The sequence below is a fragment of the Hyperolius riggenbachi genome, chromosome 11, assembly GCF_040937935.1.
Source record: "Hyperolius riggenbachi isolate aHypRig1 chromosome 11, aHypRig1.pri, whole genome shotgun sequence".
In the NCBI taxonomy this organism is placed as follows: domain Eukaryota; kingdom Metazoa; phylum Chordata; class Amphibia; order Anura; family Hyperoliidae; genus Hyperolius; species Hyperolius riggenbachi.
This window is the reverse complement of record NC_090656.1, coordinates 43,856,856-43,872,662: the sequence shown is the minus strand read 5'-3', so window position 1 is coordinate 43,872,662 and position 15,807 is coordinate 43,856,856. Positions and strand designations below refer to the sequence as shown.

The following is a 15,807-nucleotide window of genomic DNA, read 5'->3' as shown; positions in this document are numbered from 1 at the left end:
TGAGTATTTTTATTTCTGTTCTCTTATTGGCACTAAAAACAAAGGTAGTGCATGAGATGGTGACGGCTAGGTATTTCCTAGCTTAGGTTGCTGTCCTGCCTACATGACCATAGCAATATTAATCTATATTACTCTGACTTTAATTATTAGAGATAAGAGCTTTTTGATAAAGTTTAACTAAGATCCCAACTTAAGGATTAAACTGGTGACTATAGTCAATAGTGTCTGTTGCCTTCAAAGGGAGGTAACCCCTGAATGTATCTCTGAACATTGTTTGTCGCCAACCTATTTGATGTTTGATTGTGTTGTTGAATACGAAGCACTTTATACTTCTGTATTGTATTTTGATACTCTTTTTGCACAACAATGTTTTTAATTTTGAACTGTTCAATAAACCGTTTGAAACTTAAACTAAGATTGCCACAAAAGGAAGGTGCTTCTTCAAGAAAAAACTAAACTGCTGAGATTCAGCTTTCTCACCAAAGACTCTTGTACGTTATGGTTGTGAAACTTGAACATTGTCTCAGCAAGATGTACATTTATTGAGAGTCTTTGAAAGATAGTCGAAAAACACAAATTAATGGACTAGTACTGGAGAAAGCAAACCAAATAATATACACTCACCTAAAGGATTATTAGGAACACCTGTTCAATTTCTCATTAATGCAATTATCGAATCAACCAATCACATGGCAGTTGCTTCAATGCATTTAGGGGTGTGGTACTGGTCAAGACAATCTCCTGAACTCCAAACTGAATGGGAAAGAAAGGTGATTTAAGCAATTTTGAGCATGGCATGGTTGTTTGTGCCAGATGGGCCGGTCTGAGTATTTCACAATCTGCTGTTACTGGGATTTTCACGTACAACCATTTCTAGGGTGAAAAGGGAAAAACATCCAGTATGCCGCAATCCTGTGGGTGAAAATGCCTTGTTGATGCTAGAGGTCAGAGGAGAATGGGCCAACTGATTCAAGCTGATAGAAGAGCAACGTTGACTGAAATAACCATTCGTTACAACCGGGGTATGCAGCAAAGCATTTGTGAAGCCACGACGAGCACAACCTTGAGGCGGATGGGCTACAACAGCAGAAGACCCCACCGGGTACCACTCATCTCCACTACAAATAGGAAAAAGAGGCTACAATTTGCACTAGCTCACCAAAAGTGGACAGTTGAAGACTGGAAAACCGTTGCCTGGTCTGATGAGTCTTGATAGTCAGAATTTGGTGTAAACAGAATGAAAACATGGATCCATCATGGCTTGTTACCACTGCCGCAGGCTAGTGGTGGTGGTGTAATGGTGTGGGGGATGTTTTCTTGGCACACTTTAGGCCCCTTAGTGCCTATTGGGCATCATTTAAATGCCATGGGCTACCTGAGCATTGTTTCTGACCATGTTCATCCCTTCATGACCACCATGTACCCATCCTCTGATGGCTACTTCCAGCAGGATAATGCACCATGTCACAAAGCTCGAATCATTTCAAATTGGTTTCTTGAACATGACAATGAGTTTACTGTACTAAAATGTCCCCCACAGTCACCTGATCTCAACCCAATAGAGCATCTTTGGGATGTGATGAAATGGAATGTGTGATGGAATGGGAGCTTTGTGCCCTGGATGTACATCCCACAAATCTCCATCAACTGCAAGATGCTATCCTATCAATATGGGCCACCATTTCTAAAGAATGCTTTCAGCACCTTGCCACGTAGAATTACGCAGTTCAGAAGGCGAAAGGGGGTATATTAGTATGGTGTTCCTAATAGTCCTTTAGGCGAGTGTATTTGGAGATGAAGTATAGTCCGTTTTTATGAAGGCCTGGAGGATAATATGGATTGGATAAGTCTCCAAGATGAATAATTAACCAGTTCCTCACCACTGGTGTATCTACGCCCCTGGAAACCTCACTTAACAACCAGGGACGTAGATACACATACCTATTTGTTTATCCGTTTATCCCCAATCATCTGTTGTCATGACAATAGATGGCCATCTCATTATAAGGTTACAGCACCACCCAGAGTACGGAGGGAGAACTGCAGTGCTGGCTCCCAGGGAGGTGAGTAAGTGCAGAAAAAAATAAAGCCGTTCCCCAGAGCAAATTGTCAGAATCCCTGTTTTACTTGACAGCTGAATCTCAAGTGGTTGCTCTGGCAAGTGCTTTCATTTCCGGCTTTAAAGGAACTGATATTAATAAATCAGTTGAGGGCCCGTTTCCACTAGCGCGGAAACCAGGCCGAATCCGCAGAGTTGCCCCGTAGGCAAATCGCACAGGGAAACTCTGCCAAAGGAAATAATAGCGCCGGCGGCTGAATCGCTTGCCCGAACGATTTGGCCGACATTGCCATCAGTTATCATGCGGGAGGCAGCGAATCTCATAGCCGTGCATGGCGCGGCTTCTGGGATTCGTCTGCGTACCCGCAGACCTGGAGGTGTTACCGCTCGTCTCACAGCTGTGCGCGGTGGCTAGTGGAAACTGGCCCTCACTGTTTGTTAGTATAGCTAATGCATGGACTGAACATAGCCTGAATGTAAATTGAACTCAAAAGTCCATTTATACTAGGCCTAAAGGTGAGAGTGCTGTTCGCTGGGACATGATCGGAAAAAAGAGCTGTTGCAGAGGTGGAATGGGTCTCGATCTTCTGAGGGCACATCTGCACTTTTATTCACATACTGTATGATTGCTTTTTGAATATTTTTTTTTTTGTTCAATACTTTTTTTTCAGCCATAATGTATGTTTTATTAATCATTCATATTCAGTCCAGTAGTGACTGTACTTATTTTTGATTGCACATAATTTATTCTTTTACTGCTAAGTGTGTCCTTGGTGAGAGTAGCAATTTAAAGAGAACCCGAGGTGGCTTCCTAAGAATGAAATCTGCACACAGAGGCTGGGTCTGCCTATACTGCCCAGCCTCCGTTGCTATCTCAATCCCCCCCCTAATTTCCCCCTGTGCTCTGCTATCCCCCATAAATCACAGCCGCGCTGTCGACACGCAGTGTGTCGCAGCGGGCTGTGTATACCTCTGTAGTGTCACTCTGCGTGCTCCCCTGCCTCCTGCATAGCTCCAGTCACCGCCCGCGTCCCTTCCCTCCTCGCTGATTGGAGGGAAGGGACATGGGCGGGGACCGGAGCTATGCAGGAGGCGGGGGGAGTGGCGAGAGTGACACTACAGAGGTAAACGCAGCCTGCTGCGTGTCGACAGCGCGGCTGTGATTTATGGGGCATAGCAGAGTGCAGGGGGAACTTAGGGGGCATTGAGCTAGCAACAGAGGCTGGGCAGTATAGGCAGACCCAGCCTCTGTGTGCGGATTTCATTCTTAGGAAGCCACCTCGGGTTCTCTTTAAAGCCCACCTAATGCCTAAAAAACAAAATGTACCATTAAGTTGTATTCGTTATTTGGAAGCTCCCCATGTGCTCATCTTGGTAAGGGATTTTCTAATTTTTTTTTAATATACCGAATGCAATGCTCAGTCCTACACTGTTGCATCTTAGCTGTCTTTAGTGGGCGGGCCCTTTCAATCTTGTAATGGTCATGGGTGTAGTTATGTTGATAAGCAATGAACCTTTTGAACTGGACCACTGCAGACAAAGTTAAATGACTTTTTTTTTCCTTTTACATTGCTGGCATAAAAATGGATCAAGTTAATTTTGCAATAAAAAAATGCTAGGTATTAGTTCAACCCTGTTGGTATCATTAACCAGTTCACCACTGAGGTTTTTTTTCTCCTTATGGACCAGAGCAATTTTTACATTTCAGTGCTCATCCCTTTCATTCGCCAATAACTTTATAGCTACTTATCACAATTAAATGATCTACACTTTGTTTTTTAACTGTGCCCAATAACAATGCAGTTTCAAGGGAACAATAGTAAAAAAAATTAATCGAGCCCATAAATGGAATAAAAGATGTAACCAATCTGATTTTTTCAGATGGAGTCAATCCACAACAGACATTAATGAAATGATAATTTGTAGTCGATTGGCACCATTAACACTGTCCAGTTAGATGGATCGGAAGGTCGATTATTCTGTAAAATTGCTCAGGGATGGAACCAACCAATCGTTCAAGACAGCTACTGATTCTGAGACGGCCACATATGCTGGAAGCACCTCATGATAAAAGTGTAATCTAAGAGGTCCACATGCTCCGTTATAGATACAGTTTTTTTATTCACATAAAGTGCCAGATATCCATTGAGTAAAGCAACAAATGTTTCAGGGCCACGGCAGGTCCCTTTAGTCATTCTATTGATGCCTTGACAAAGGGGACCCGCCGAGGCCCCGAAACGTTCGTTGGTTTACTGTATGGACATAATGTGAATAAACAACTTTACAAAGGAGTGTGCAGACCTCTTGGATTATGGTTTAACAGCTTCACCAGTCCAGCCCCTCATTATCCTACATGGTGTGCGACTCTTGGTATGTATTCATGATAAAAGTATCATCTGCTGTATGTTGTACTAATCCTGTAGAACACAGAGAAGTTGATGTGTTGGTGATATGTCTGCCTTTTTGTATTCAGATCATGAAGGAGGTGCGGCGAGCGCTGTGCAATGCCTCCTCTGATGACAGCAAGCTTCTGCTGCTCAGTGCTGTTGGCAGCGTATTCTGCAGTGGGCTAGACTACTCCTACCTCATTGGAAGACTGTCTACAGACAGAAGGAAGGAGAGTACAAGGATTGCTGAGGCTATAAGGTGTGTGACTGTTCCTTACTACAGTTCAGTGTAGCAAAACACAAAGCTAGTGTGGTGTAACTGTAAATTAAATAGTCATGTGGAATAATCATCTGTGCACCGAAACTGTTGTAAAGATGAAGCTGTACCTGCCATGGGTAGCAGTTCGTCTTATTGAACCAAGAGGTCTTTCTGAGACATACATGTAAAAAAGGCGCTGGGAAATTTGGGCACAGGGTGAAGCTGAAAAATAACTCGCCCTGTTGCGGCAAATTTCCCAGCAGCGTTAATTACTATTCCCCTCCACACTGCTGTTGTGCAGTTGGGTAAAACTCAATGTGGTTCCCGCTATTGCTGGTGGCTGGATTGCACTGTTTTTTATTGTAATTTGTGCTTCGTCTTTTGCCAACGCCCAAATTACTCACTGGGTGCCGATATAGTCGTATTTCACAATACGGCCTATGGTGACACTCAAATGTCCTTAGCAGTGCAACGCCCTTTTTACCTGACTCTTTCCACGCTGTATGTTTAGTGTCATGATTGATATACGTTCCTAATGATGTTGGCTAATGGTACTAACTTCGCTCTTCGATCTCTTCCGTGGTGCTAAAACTTTAAGTCAGACTGTAAGGACAAATTCAGAAAGGTTCCACCCCACCACTATATAGAAAGAAGGTGGAATTTCCACTCAATGTCACTAGCAAAAGCAATCCAACTTTATTGTATCAGATAAAACCCATACAGCCAAGTAACTGACATGTTTCAGACCTAGTGGTCCTTAAAGGGAACTGAGCACATTCTCTTTCAATGGAATCTCTCCTGGCATAGAAGCTGCCATGTTCCCCCCTCCCCTTCTCACATTCCTTATTTACAGAAGTCAGAGATGCTATCTTGACACATTGACACAAACTCGGTCTTTGAAGAAACAGTCCTAACTACTAACCCCCTTTGTTGTCTAATAGCATTGTTTACCTCTTGGTAATTAGCCCAATAAAACAATTAGGGACCTGAAAGCTCTGCGGCCGGGGACGGCTGGGCAGCCCTGCTGAAACAGGGTAATTAATCTACTTTGAATGTAAAATACAAGGTAAAATGAAAGTTTATTTTAATAATGAAACAGATTGTCTGCATGCATTTTTCATGTGTTATAGAAATGTCCTGAATGATAAAGGTGCTCGGTTAACTTTAATCATAGCAAGCACGTGCTATGATTAAGGACCAGTAGGTCTGAAACATGTCAGCTACTTGGCTGTATGGGTTTTATCTGATACAATAAAGTTGGATTGCTTTTGCTTGTGACATTGAGTGGAACTTCCACCTTCTTTCTGCATGCATGGGTTCAAGTCGCCTGGTTCCAGCACTGTCACAGCAGCAGTGGTAGAGCGGATTTCACCTACCTCCCCACCACCATATAGTAAAAGAAAGAAAAGAAACACCCACACATTCCAAATGCCTTTTTAAAACCCCAAATGTCTGTTATGTGACCTAAGAAGAGCTCAGCAACACATCTGTCTAGGAGGATCCTTAGTCCCCTACAATCCCCTCCCCCTTCCTTTGGAATTATTTTGTTTGCTTCTGTATATTCAGATTATTACCAATGCCAAATTTGTTACAGGTTCTCTTTAAAGGGAACCTTAACTGAAAGGAATATGGAGGTTTCCTTTTAAACAATACCCGTTGCCTGGCTGTCCTGCTGATCTCTTTGGCTGTATTGGCTGAATCATACACCTGAAACAAGCATGCAGCTAATTCAGTCTGACTTCAGTCAGAGCACCTGATCTGCATGCTTGTTGAGGGGCTGTGGCTAAAAGTATTAAAGACACGGAATCAGCAGGAGAGTCAGGCAACTGGTATTATTTTAAAAGGGAAAATCCAAATCCTTCTGAGTTTCGGTTTCCTTTAAATGTTGAACACGGTAGATGAAATCCTGAAGCCTTTAATCCCACTAGGTTTTTATGTTGGGGGGCAGTGGAAACTTTCATCAGGCACAGTGTATAATGTTATGCTTGTTGAAGGGGTCTAATGTAGCCCTGATCAGAGTACTTTTATTTAGTCAGGCTAAAACGGCGCTGGAAATTGGGCGCCGCCATAGACCATAATGTGAATTACAGCTCCCAAATTACCATAAAAATAGCATAGATGGAAACCGAATTACGTCTTTCCCCAGTGCCAATGCCGACCTGTGGGGTGTACACATCCCATCATTCCTATAAATGGGAGGATACAACTAAGCTGAGGAACGAGTGTGTCATAGATAGGGATAAGTACATTTTATTTCCTGCTTTGTGCAGACTTATGAACCAATGAAATAGAGACTGGATAATTCTGAGTGCTTTTAGCACCAAGCTGTAAACTGTTGCCATGGTTTCTATCAAGTTTCCTAAAAACGCTATGGCAGCTGTAGACTGAAGTTGAAAGACAACTTTTAATGGAATTCAGTCACAAAATTATTTGTATAGTTATGATATATGTAATATATATTTTTAAATCATACAAGCATAGCTTTTAGTATAACAATACTTTTCTTCTTTTCAGAGATTTTGTGAAGGCATTCATTCAGTTTAAGAAACCCATTGTGGTTGCCATTAATGGACCGGCCCTGGGCCTGGGGGCATCCATCTTGCCTCTGTGTGACATTGTGTGGGCCAGTGAAAAGGCATGGTTTCAGACTCCCTATGCCACTATCCGCCTGACTCCAGCTGGTTGTTCCTCTTACACATTCCCGCAGATACTGGGAGTTGCACTGGTGAGTGACTTTCCTTGTATTGTTTATTCTGCGCATGTCTGAGCAGATCAGTTCCCAGTTTAGCCAGATCCTAGGTACCCACACTTTTTCACCTCACACTTGGCGCATTGTTTTGTCTTAACCTGAAGAAGTGGGAGAAACCTTAGTTGTCCCATTTTTAGTTATGTGCAATAAACTTATCACTACTATAAGTTTGGCTGATTCATTAGGAGAGGTAAGCCTTGAGCTGGTTTTAAACTATTTCAGTTTTAAACTATTTCCAATTGGGAACCTCCTACTTCTCCACCCCAGTGGATGCTTCCTTCTGTCAAGTTTAACTCCATATTGCTTGGAGGCATAATCTGAAAACAACCCTACATAGGACTGTTCAGTCTACATTTTGTAGTATGTCTTGTAAACATAATTTCGAGCATGCTATTGTCTCCACCCGGAGGATTTCCAAGTTCCCTTAAGCCTTGTACACACGCTAGACTGAACTCAGCCGAGCTGGCTGAGGTCAACCGCCTAGCCTGAGAATCTAGCATTAGTACAGTGGGTAACCTCCCCACCCCTCTCCAACCACTAGCCAAGAACATAGCTATCCTCGCTCACCCCACCTGCTCTGTCAACCCTCCCACCAAACAAAACACTTCACTAGCGTTGTGTCTGTACAGCCTCAGCCACGCAATCACCTGAGGGATCAAGTCTCGACCCCTTTCTGGATATATTCCTCATACGTGTGTACAGGTAGTCCCCGGTTAACAAACGAGATAGGGACTGTAGGTTCGTTCTTAACCTGAATCTGTTCTTCAGTCGGGAACATTGTGCCATCTTTGTCCCCTGTACCTCCTCTGTGCCCCTTTGTGCCTCCAATGTCCTTCTCTGTGTCTCCTCAGCCCTCTGTACCTGCTTATACGAGTTTAAAAGCCATTTTTTCTTGTAGTTTTTGAGAAAATAGATTTTAAAAAATTCAAAGTCCAATTTGAACATTTTTTTTACTTGTTCCCATGGAAACACAGAATCCATGCCGTTTGTATCGGCGGGTCGTTCGTAAGTTGGGCGTTTGTAAGTCGAGGACTACCTGTACAAAGCTTTCCTCTCCCAGGGCATTATTTGTTGAGTAAAGATATCCTATAATGCAAAACAGAAGCATTTGCAGATGTTAAGTGCTTAGTCTGGATCACATGCTCCATCTACTTTCTGGCTATTAACAACCATGCTTTTGTTATTTAGGCCAATGAAATGCTGTTTTGTGGGAGGAAGCTGACGGCGCAAGAGGCCTGCAACAGAGGGCTTGTTTCACAAGTATTTTGGCCAACTACATTCAGCCAGGAAGTGATGCTGCGTGTGAAGGAGATGGCCGCCTGCAGTGCTGTGGTAAGATAACGTCTCTCCTGCCCAAATGTTTCGCTATGCAAGAAGTGTTGTACTTGGACACACAGGAAAATATGATGAGAGAAGCATCTTCCTATTTTGTTTCTTTATTTAGAACTTATGTTTTCAGAAGATGCATACATCTCTAGAATAAAATAATAAACTAAAGTGGTCTACCGCACAGCAAACTAATAGTAATTGCAATGTTTTAAGTAGTTGGGAATTGGGTTAAAAAAAAAAATCATATACTTACCTAGGGAGAGGGAAGGCTGTGGGTCCTGTAGAGCCTTCCCTCTCCTCTCCCGGTGCCCTCGTTGCACTTTCGGAAGATTTCAGAAGTCTTTGGGAGCCCGAGAACAGGCAGGTCTGTACTGTGCATAAGAGAGGGTGCGCAAAGTGTGGCACAGCCCATCTTCAGGAGCCTGAGTGCTTCCGAAGACTTCTTAAGCCAGCCAAAGTGGAAGAGAACTGTCTATAACCCATCGGTCGTAGGATGCTAATGGAAAGCCTGCGGGGGAACGCGAGGACCGTGAGGAGTATGGGGAGGCTCTATAGGACCCTGAACCTTCCCTCTCCTTAGGCAAGTATCTGTTTTTTTGTTTTTAATTTTCCTTCAGAATCCCTTTGATGCAAAGGGTGCATGCAGAGTGCTTCTTTACCCATTCATAAACAATAAAGTGGAATGTGAGGAGGTTTGTAGTCCAGAGGAGTCCCAACACTTCCTACAGATACAGGAAAAACACAGAGAGACACCAGGAGCCCCTTATGGTGTAGTATATGAATGTCAAGTTCTGGATAAATACAAAATGATGAGGTACTCACAAAGGTGGGTTGCAAGACCAGCAACCACAGTATAAAAACAAGTGAGGAAATCCCGTCCCCACTCGGGCTCTTTGTCTTCAAATGTATGGGTCGCACTCCAGAAAAAAAACGATTGTTTGGGTACACAAAAGAAACAATTGACAGCAACCTTTAATAGCTAGGGGTTGTAAACAATATCACTGGGAGGGAGAAGGCACCCCAAAAAATAACTATGGATGTAATAAATATAAAATGGCTTACCTCTAAGAAGGGGCAATGCCAATATAGGAAATAAATGTTAATAATCGGACGCAAAAAAGATAACGCCTTTCGCAGAACACAGTCCGCTTGTTTAGATCAAATAAAGCAGTGTCTGCATAGCCAAGGTGCAGAGCTTGGAGGCGCTCCAAGCTCTGCACCTTGGCTACGCAGACACTGCTTTATTTAATCTGAGGAAGCGAACTGTGCTCTAAAATGCTTTCTCTTTTTTGTGTCTGATTATTACAATGTCTTTCCTATATTGGTGTTGACCCTTCTTGTTAGAGATAAACCATTTTATATTTATTACATCCATAGTTATTTTTTGGGGCACCTTTTCCCTCCCAGTAATAAAGTGGACCGTTGTCATTCAAACTGGCTGTTCACACATTCTTTGATGAATAGATCTCTAAAGTTTATTGTGTTTCCTACAATTCTTTCAACACGGTTGCACTTCAAGTCACAGTGTTGTCGTACTCTTACAGGTATTAGAAGAATCCAAATGTCTAGTAAGAAGCTTCCTAAAAAACGTACTGGAGGATGTGAATGAACGGGAATGTCAGATGCTAAAACAACTTTGGAGTTCCCCAAAAGGCCTGGACTCTTTATTCAGTTACCTACAGGACAAAATTTATGAGGTCTGATCCTTCCTTTTCAGACCAGTATGAAGGGTTTCCTCTCCACTTCTTCCGTCTGCGGTAACCTTGAAAGATGTTTGGGACATGCTAGCCATGCCCAGAATTATGCAATGAGGTATTCCAAGAAGTCTGTTCTACTGCTTCCAATCTAGTTTTGATTTTTGTTTTTTTCTATGTAACTGTTCTATAGGCTTCAGAACCATAAACAATATGCCGAATAGCAAAAACCTACACCTCTTCGTATCAAGAGTAACATTCCATATGCCACAGTGCATATTTCAGCCAAAATATTTGTTGATGGTTCTAATGTTTTGTTGTGTAAATATCCTAAGTTAATTTATTTTTTGCTATTTTTTCAGGGTGTTTGTTGAGTTCTACCCATCTCCTGCACACATTTGTTTTGCATTCTGTTGAGTAATTCATGCAAACGTGACCGTAAACGACTTATCAAATGTGAGGGTGAACTAAAAAATAATTCATTTGGTTTTGGATGGAAGATGATGAGGGCTGGCTTATAAATTATGTATACATTGAAGGAACACTTTGTCTTTTTTTTCTGGCAAATGTAGCACAGATTTATTTTTTAGGTAGGGAAGACCTTCATCAGGTGCCTTCTCAATTTCTTCATTTGAGTCAAATATAACATACTTAATGTTTGCCCATGGAAGAATTTGCAACCAGCAACTGCTTCTGAAATTTGTGAGCATTCAGTCACATCTTCCTCACCATGAAGATCGTTCACATGTCCCCTCTGATACTTCCTGTAAGACCCCTGTGTCAGGCCCTGTGCCTTCAGTGGGGAGTCTTCTCAGACTGCCCAGGTAAGGTCATGAAGGAAGGATCAACAGAGGAACATTGCACTATTGGATCTTCACAATGAAGGGGCAGATGTGGATTTCTACTCACATGATGTCCTTATCATCTGCCATGCAGAACAAAGTGGCAAATCAAAGTGACCCTCAACTCTGAATTGCATTGCTTTAGGTGAAATGCATGTTTCTGTTCCTGACATTTTGCTTTTGTAACGTTAAAGATTTAGTTCATGCCTTCCATTACCTTCAAGATTCATCTTGCTCATTTTGAGTAGTATTTGTACATGCAACACAACAGTGTGGATGGTCTAAGCGAGAGTTTCCCAACCCTATACTCAAGGCCCACCAACAGTTTATATGTTTTGCCGAAAACCACAAACATACGCAGGTGATATAATTAGTGTCTTAGCAGAGCTGATTAGCTACCTCTGTGGATTTCCACAAAATATGCATTGTTGGTGGGCCTTGAGGACAGGGTTGGGGGCCTAGGCTGTCTTTTTGGATTCCGTGATTTATAAAACACCAATCTCTAAAATATATTTCATTTTTTTCTTCCTGTGGAATGAATCCTCTAGAATATTCATTACAGGTATCTTTTTATTTAAATTGTTTTAATTTGATCTCCTCTGCAAATTTTGTTTCTATCCCCTCTTTGGTGTCTGTAGTAATGAAAAAGTATGGCAATAGAACAAGCAAGAGTTTAATCAAGCTTCCTAACTGGTATGAAAGAAAAAAATACACATTAAATAGCTAAATACTAGTGTCGTATTTCATTGGGTTTCCTGCAAGGCATCTAGGCTTAAAGCAAACCTGATCGTATCATGAAAAAAAATTAAACTAACAGCTTTGCTTTACTGGACACAGTGTCACTTATAAAAATGAACCTCCATTGAGCTATGGCGTGTCCCTCTTTAGAAAGAGAGTCTAGGATTTTAAGGATGCTAGTGCCTCCCCTTGACAATACGCATTAGTGTGGAGACCAAAGTATACCATTATGGGGATGTGTGTACATTTCTGCTAATAAGTGCAGAGAAGACTTGGGACCCACCAGCTCTCACCACAACGGAGGGTTGTTTTATTTTTGTTATAGTGCGCACTGAAAAGTAATGCTGCCTAAAAGGCATCCCTAAATTTAGCTTACTTTTTTAACAGGTCTATTTTGAAAGGAACCCAAGGTGAGAGACATATGGAGGCTGCCGTATTTATTTCCTTTTGAACAATACCAGTTGCCTGGCAGCCCTGCTGATCTTTTTGGCCAGTAGTGTCTGAATCACACACCTGAAACAAGCATGCAGATATTTTTGTCAGAAACATCTGATCTGCATGCTTGTTCAGGGTTTATGGCTAAAGTATTAAAAGCAGAGGTTTACCAGGTCTGCCAGGCAATGTGCACTTTTTGAAAGTAAATAAATATGTCAGCCTCCATCTGCCTCTTACCTTAGGGTTCCCTTTAAAGTGTAACTACAATCAAAGCTATTTAATGTTGTTTTGAATAAATGTAAGACAGATTGGAAAACAATCAGTTGGTACCACCAGCTCCGCTGTTATCATACAATGTGATCTTAATAATCTGATCAAATATATGATTGTTCACAAAAAATGGTGCCATTAAAGGATACCTGTAACACCAGGGAGAAAGTTACATACTCAGCTAAGAGGGAAGGTTTTGAATCTCTTAGAGCAGTGATGGCTAACCTCGGCACTCCAGCTGTGACAAAACTACAAATACCATCATGCCTCTGCCTCCCCGAGTTATGCTTAGAGCTGTCAGAGTATTGCAATGCTTCATAGGTCTTGTAGTTCCACCACAGCTGGAGTGCCAAGGTTAGCCATCACTGTCTTAGTCTTCCCAGTCCTCTTGGCTTCTCCTCGTTCCACCGCTGCTGGGCCCCCATTTCAGCGTCTGACTTAAATGTCGAAGAAGCCTTTTTGTCTCCTCGGAAAGCTACAGAAGTGCTTGGGTGTCTGAGTGCTTCCAAAGACAAGCGGCTCCGTACGGCAGAAGCACGGGCTTGCACATGCGCAGTACAGAGCCACTTGTCTGCAGAATTACTTGCGTACTTCCATAGACTTCTGAGGCGACCCGAAGATGCTTCTGGCAGGCCATTTGAACCGGGGCTGGGCGGTGAAATGAGTACTGGGAAAGCTCTAATGCATCAAGAGCTTTCCCTCTTCTTAGGGGAGTAAGTAACTTTCCCCCTCGCTGGTGGCTACAGATGTCCTTTCATGGGCACCTTAAGAGTCAAATTTAGAGATGTGGAGTTCAGCTTGTTTTGTGCAATACTTTCATTGAAGCATAACATTAATTATAACAACTCCTACACATGTAGATGCAGTGCTGGAAACTTGTAACAGCAACAAATATTAGTTTATCACCCATTTAAAGAGATGGATGCATTCTCCATACAAATTACACCATCTCAATAGGCAATCAATGTCCTACCAGTCGTAACCATGGCAGTACCTTCTAAATGCAGAAAGATGCCTTAAAGTGGATCCGAGATGAAAAACTAACTATAACAAGTAACTTGTCTATATATCTTATATAAAGTTTAGATAGTTTACACAGCAAATCTAGCTGCAAACAGCTTCAATATAGTAATATGATTGATTATTCCTGTGATACAATGACAGTAGCCATGTTGTTTGTAAACATAACACAGAAGCAGGCTTATCTGTATCTTGAGCAAAACAACCTAATTCCCTCTCCTCCCCTCTGCCTCTGAAATCTTTGGCTAGTAATACCTCCCCCTCCTCCTGCCCAGACTGAGCTCCTATGAACCCTTTCTACTGACTGAAAGTGCCTTGGCTCTCTGAAAACCTGTGGACGTGGCTTCTTTAGTTTATAGGGAATTAGAGTATTAAGACAAAAACAAAAAAGTATTTGGCTTGAGGAATGCCCTATAAACAATAGGAAAGGAACACAAGTATGCAATGAGTAAAAGTTCATCTCGGATCCACTTTAAGCAGTTTAAAAGGGAAGAGAGCAGACTAGTTCCAGAGGAAAATCCTGAGCAGGTTCTGTACCAAGTTGGCCATAATTTACAATGGGCGAACCTAGCACATGCCGTGATCTTTAGTCATTCTGTAGCACTTGAAGCAAGGATTCATGATTATTGTGAATAGTCTGATGTTTAAATGTACAGACATCCCTCTTTCTTATGAGCCCAACTCACCTCAGCACAAGGGTCATATGTTTTTCCTCCTCTTTCCTCCCAACAGAACAGCATATAAACCTCAGACAAGTTTGCATGACTATCCCTTGCTGCTGTTGGTAACATTAGCAACAATTGTTTGGGCCAACTAACCGTAATGTCTAGCTAGACCTTTAGGCTATGTTTACAGTTTACAACCCATCCATTGCCTAGCAGATTCCATGCCTTTCTCAGTGTAATGCAGTGGATGCGCTGTGCACTGCAAATGCCTGCAGCAGTGCATTGTGCGCCGCAGTAGATCTGTTGCAATTTTATTTTTATTTAAACCCTATCTGGGTGGCAACTTATGCGCTGTCTGAGAGCATTCTTTGTAAACGTAGACTGTTTGCCCATTTGTGACACAATTGAGAGAAATACTGCCATGTATAAGCTGGAAAGTTGTAGTAAGGCTCTAACCAAACTCACTGCTTTACATTTACAGTTTTGCAGTACTTGAAGGATATAAACATCCCTTATTTGTGAAAGCTTAGACCTTTCTATCCACAGTGCTGTAAAACAACCAATGAGATTCTATTGTAAATCTGGTTTATTGCAGTAGCGAAACGCACGACAACCAGAAAATTCTACATTCTTCCCTCAGACCTGTCTATAAATCCCCACAGGGACATTCCATGGAGAAAGTTGAAAATCATGCTTCAGGTGGCAGAGAATAGGGAACAGAAATCTTAGTAGTTCTTCAGCATATATTAAATAACTGGATTTTCTTTTTCTTTTTGCAAGCTTTTTGTAAAAAAAAAATTAAAAATTATGAATTGCCATGACGATATACAAACAGTTCTTACATGAGGCAGTCTTGTGAATAGAGCTCACAGTAACCTTTACATGCCTGTGATCTGAAGATCATTAGTATAAGTCCAGATTTAGTCCAAGTGCATGGAAAGGCTTGCAGGGTTGTGTTATCTTGCCAACAAAATAAGTATCAGATTTGTCAGTTTTCAGGTTAGTGCAGGCCATTATTTATTAGAACTTCAATGTGTCCTGCTTTGTGCAGCTAATTGCACATACACGAGGAAGGGTGTTACTGGGCAAACTGTATTCTACAAAAAGCACTAAAATGTACTGATTAAGCGTTAAAGGGACACTTAAGTCAAACAAAAAAATGAGTTTTACTCACCTAGGGCTTCCAATTGCCCCCTGCAGCTGTCTGGTGCCCTCGCCACCTCCCTCCGATCCTCCTGGCCCTGCCGGCAGCTACTTCCTGTTTCGGTGACAGGAGCTGACAGGCTGGGGATGCGAGTGATTCTTCGCGTTCCCAGACACATTAGCACCCTCTATGCTGCTATATGGTATATGATCTATG

General features: G+C 42.1%; 1 protein-coding gene across 2 annotated transcripts in view; it reads left to right on the top strand.

Moving 5' to 3' along the window:
- CDYL2 (chromodomain Y like 2) overlaps positions 1-15,594 on the top strand; it is a 159,680-nt gene extending 144,086 nt beyond the window's left edge. For both annotated transcript variants that reach the window (XM_068259972.1, XM_068259971.1), the window contains exons 4-7: positions 4,533-4,705; positions 7,220-7,430; positions 8,643-8,786; positions 10,328-15,594. In XM_068259972.1, coding sequence (XP_068116073.1) covers positions 4,533-4,705; positions 7,220-7,430; positions 8,643-8,786; positions 10,328-10,486 — 687 coding nt within the window. In that variant the 3' untranslated portion in view covers positions 10,487-15,594. The remainder of the gene's footprint in view (positions 1-4,532; positions 4,706-7,219; positions 7,431-8,642; positions 8,787-10,327) is intronic.
- The last annotated feature ends 213 nt before the right edge of the window (positions 15,595-15,807 follow it).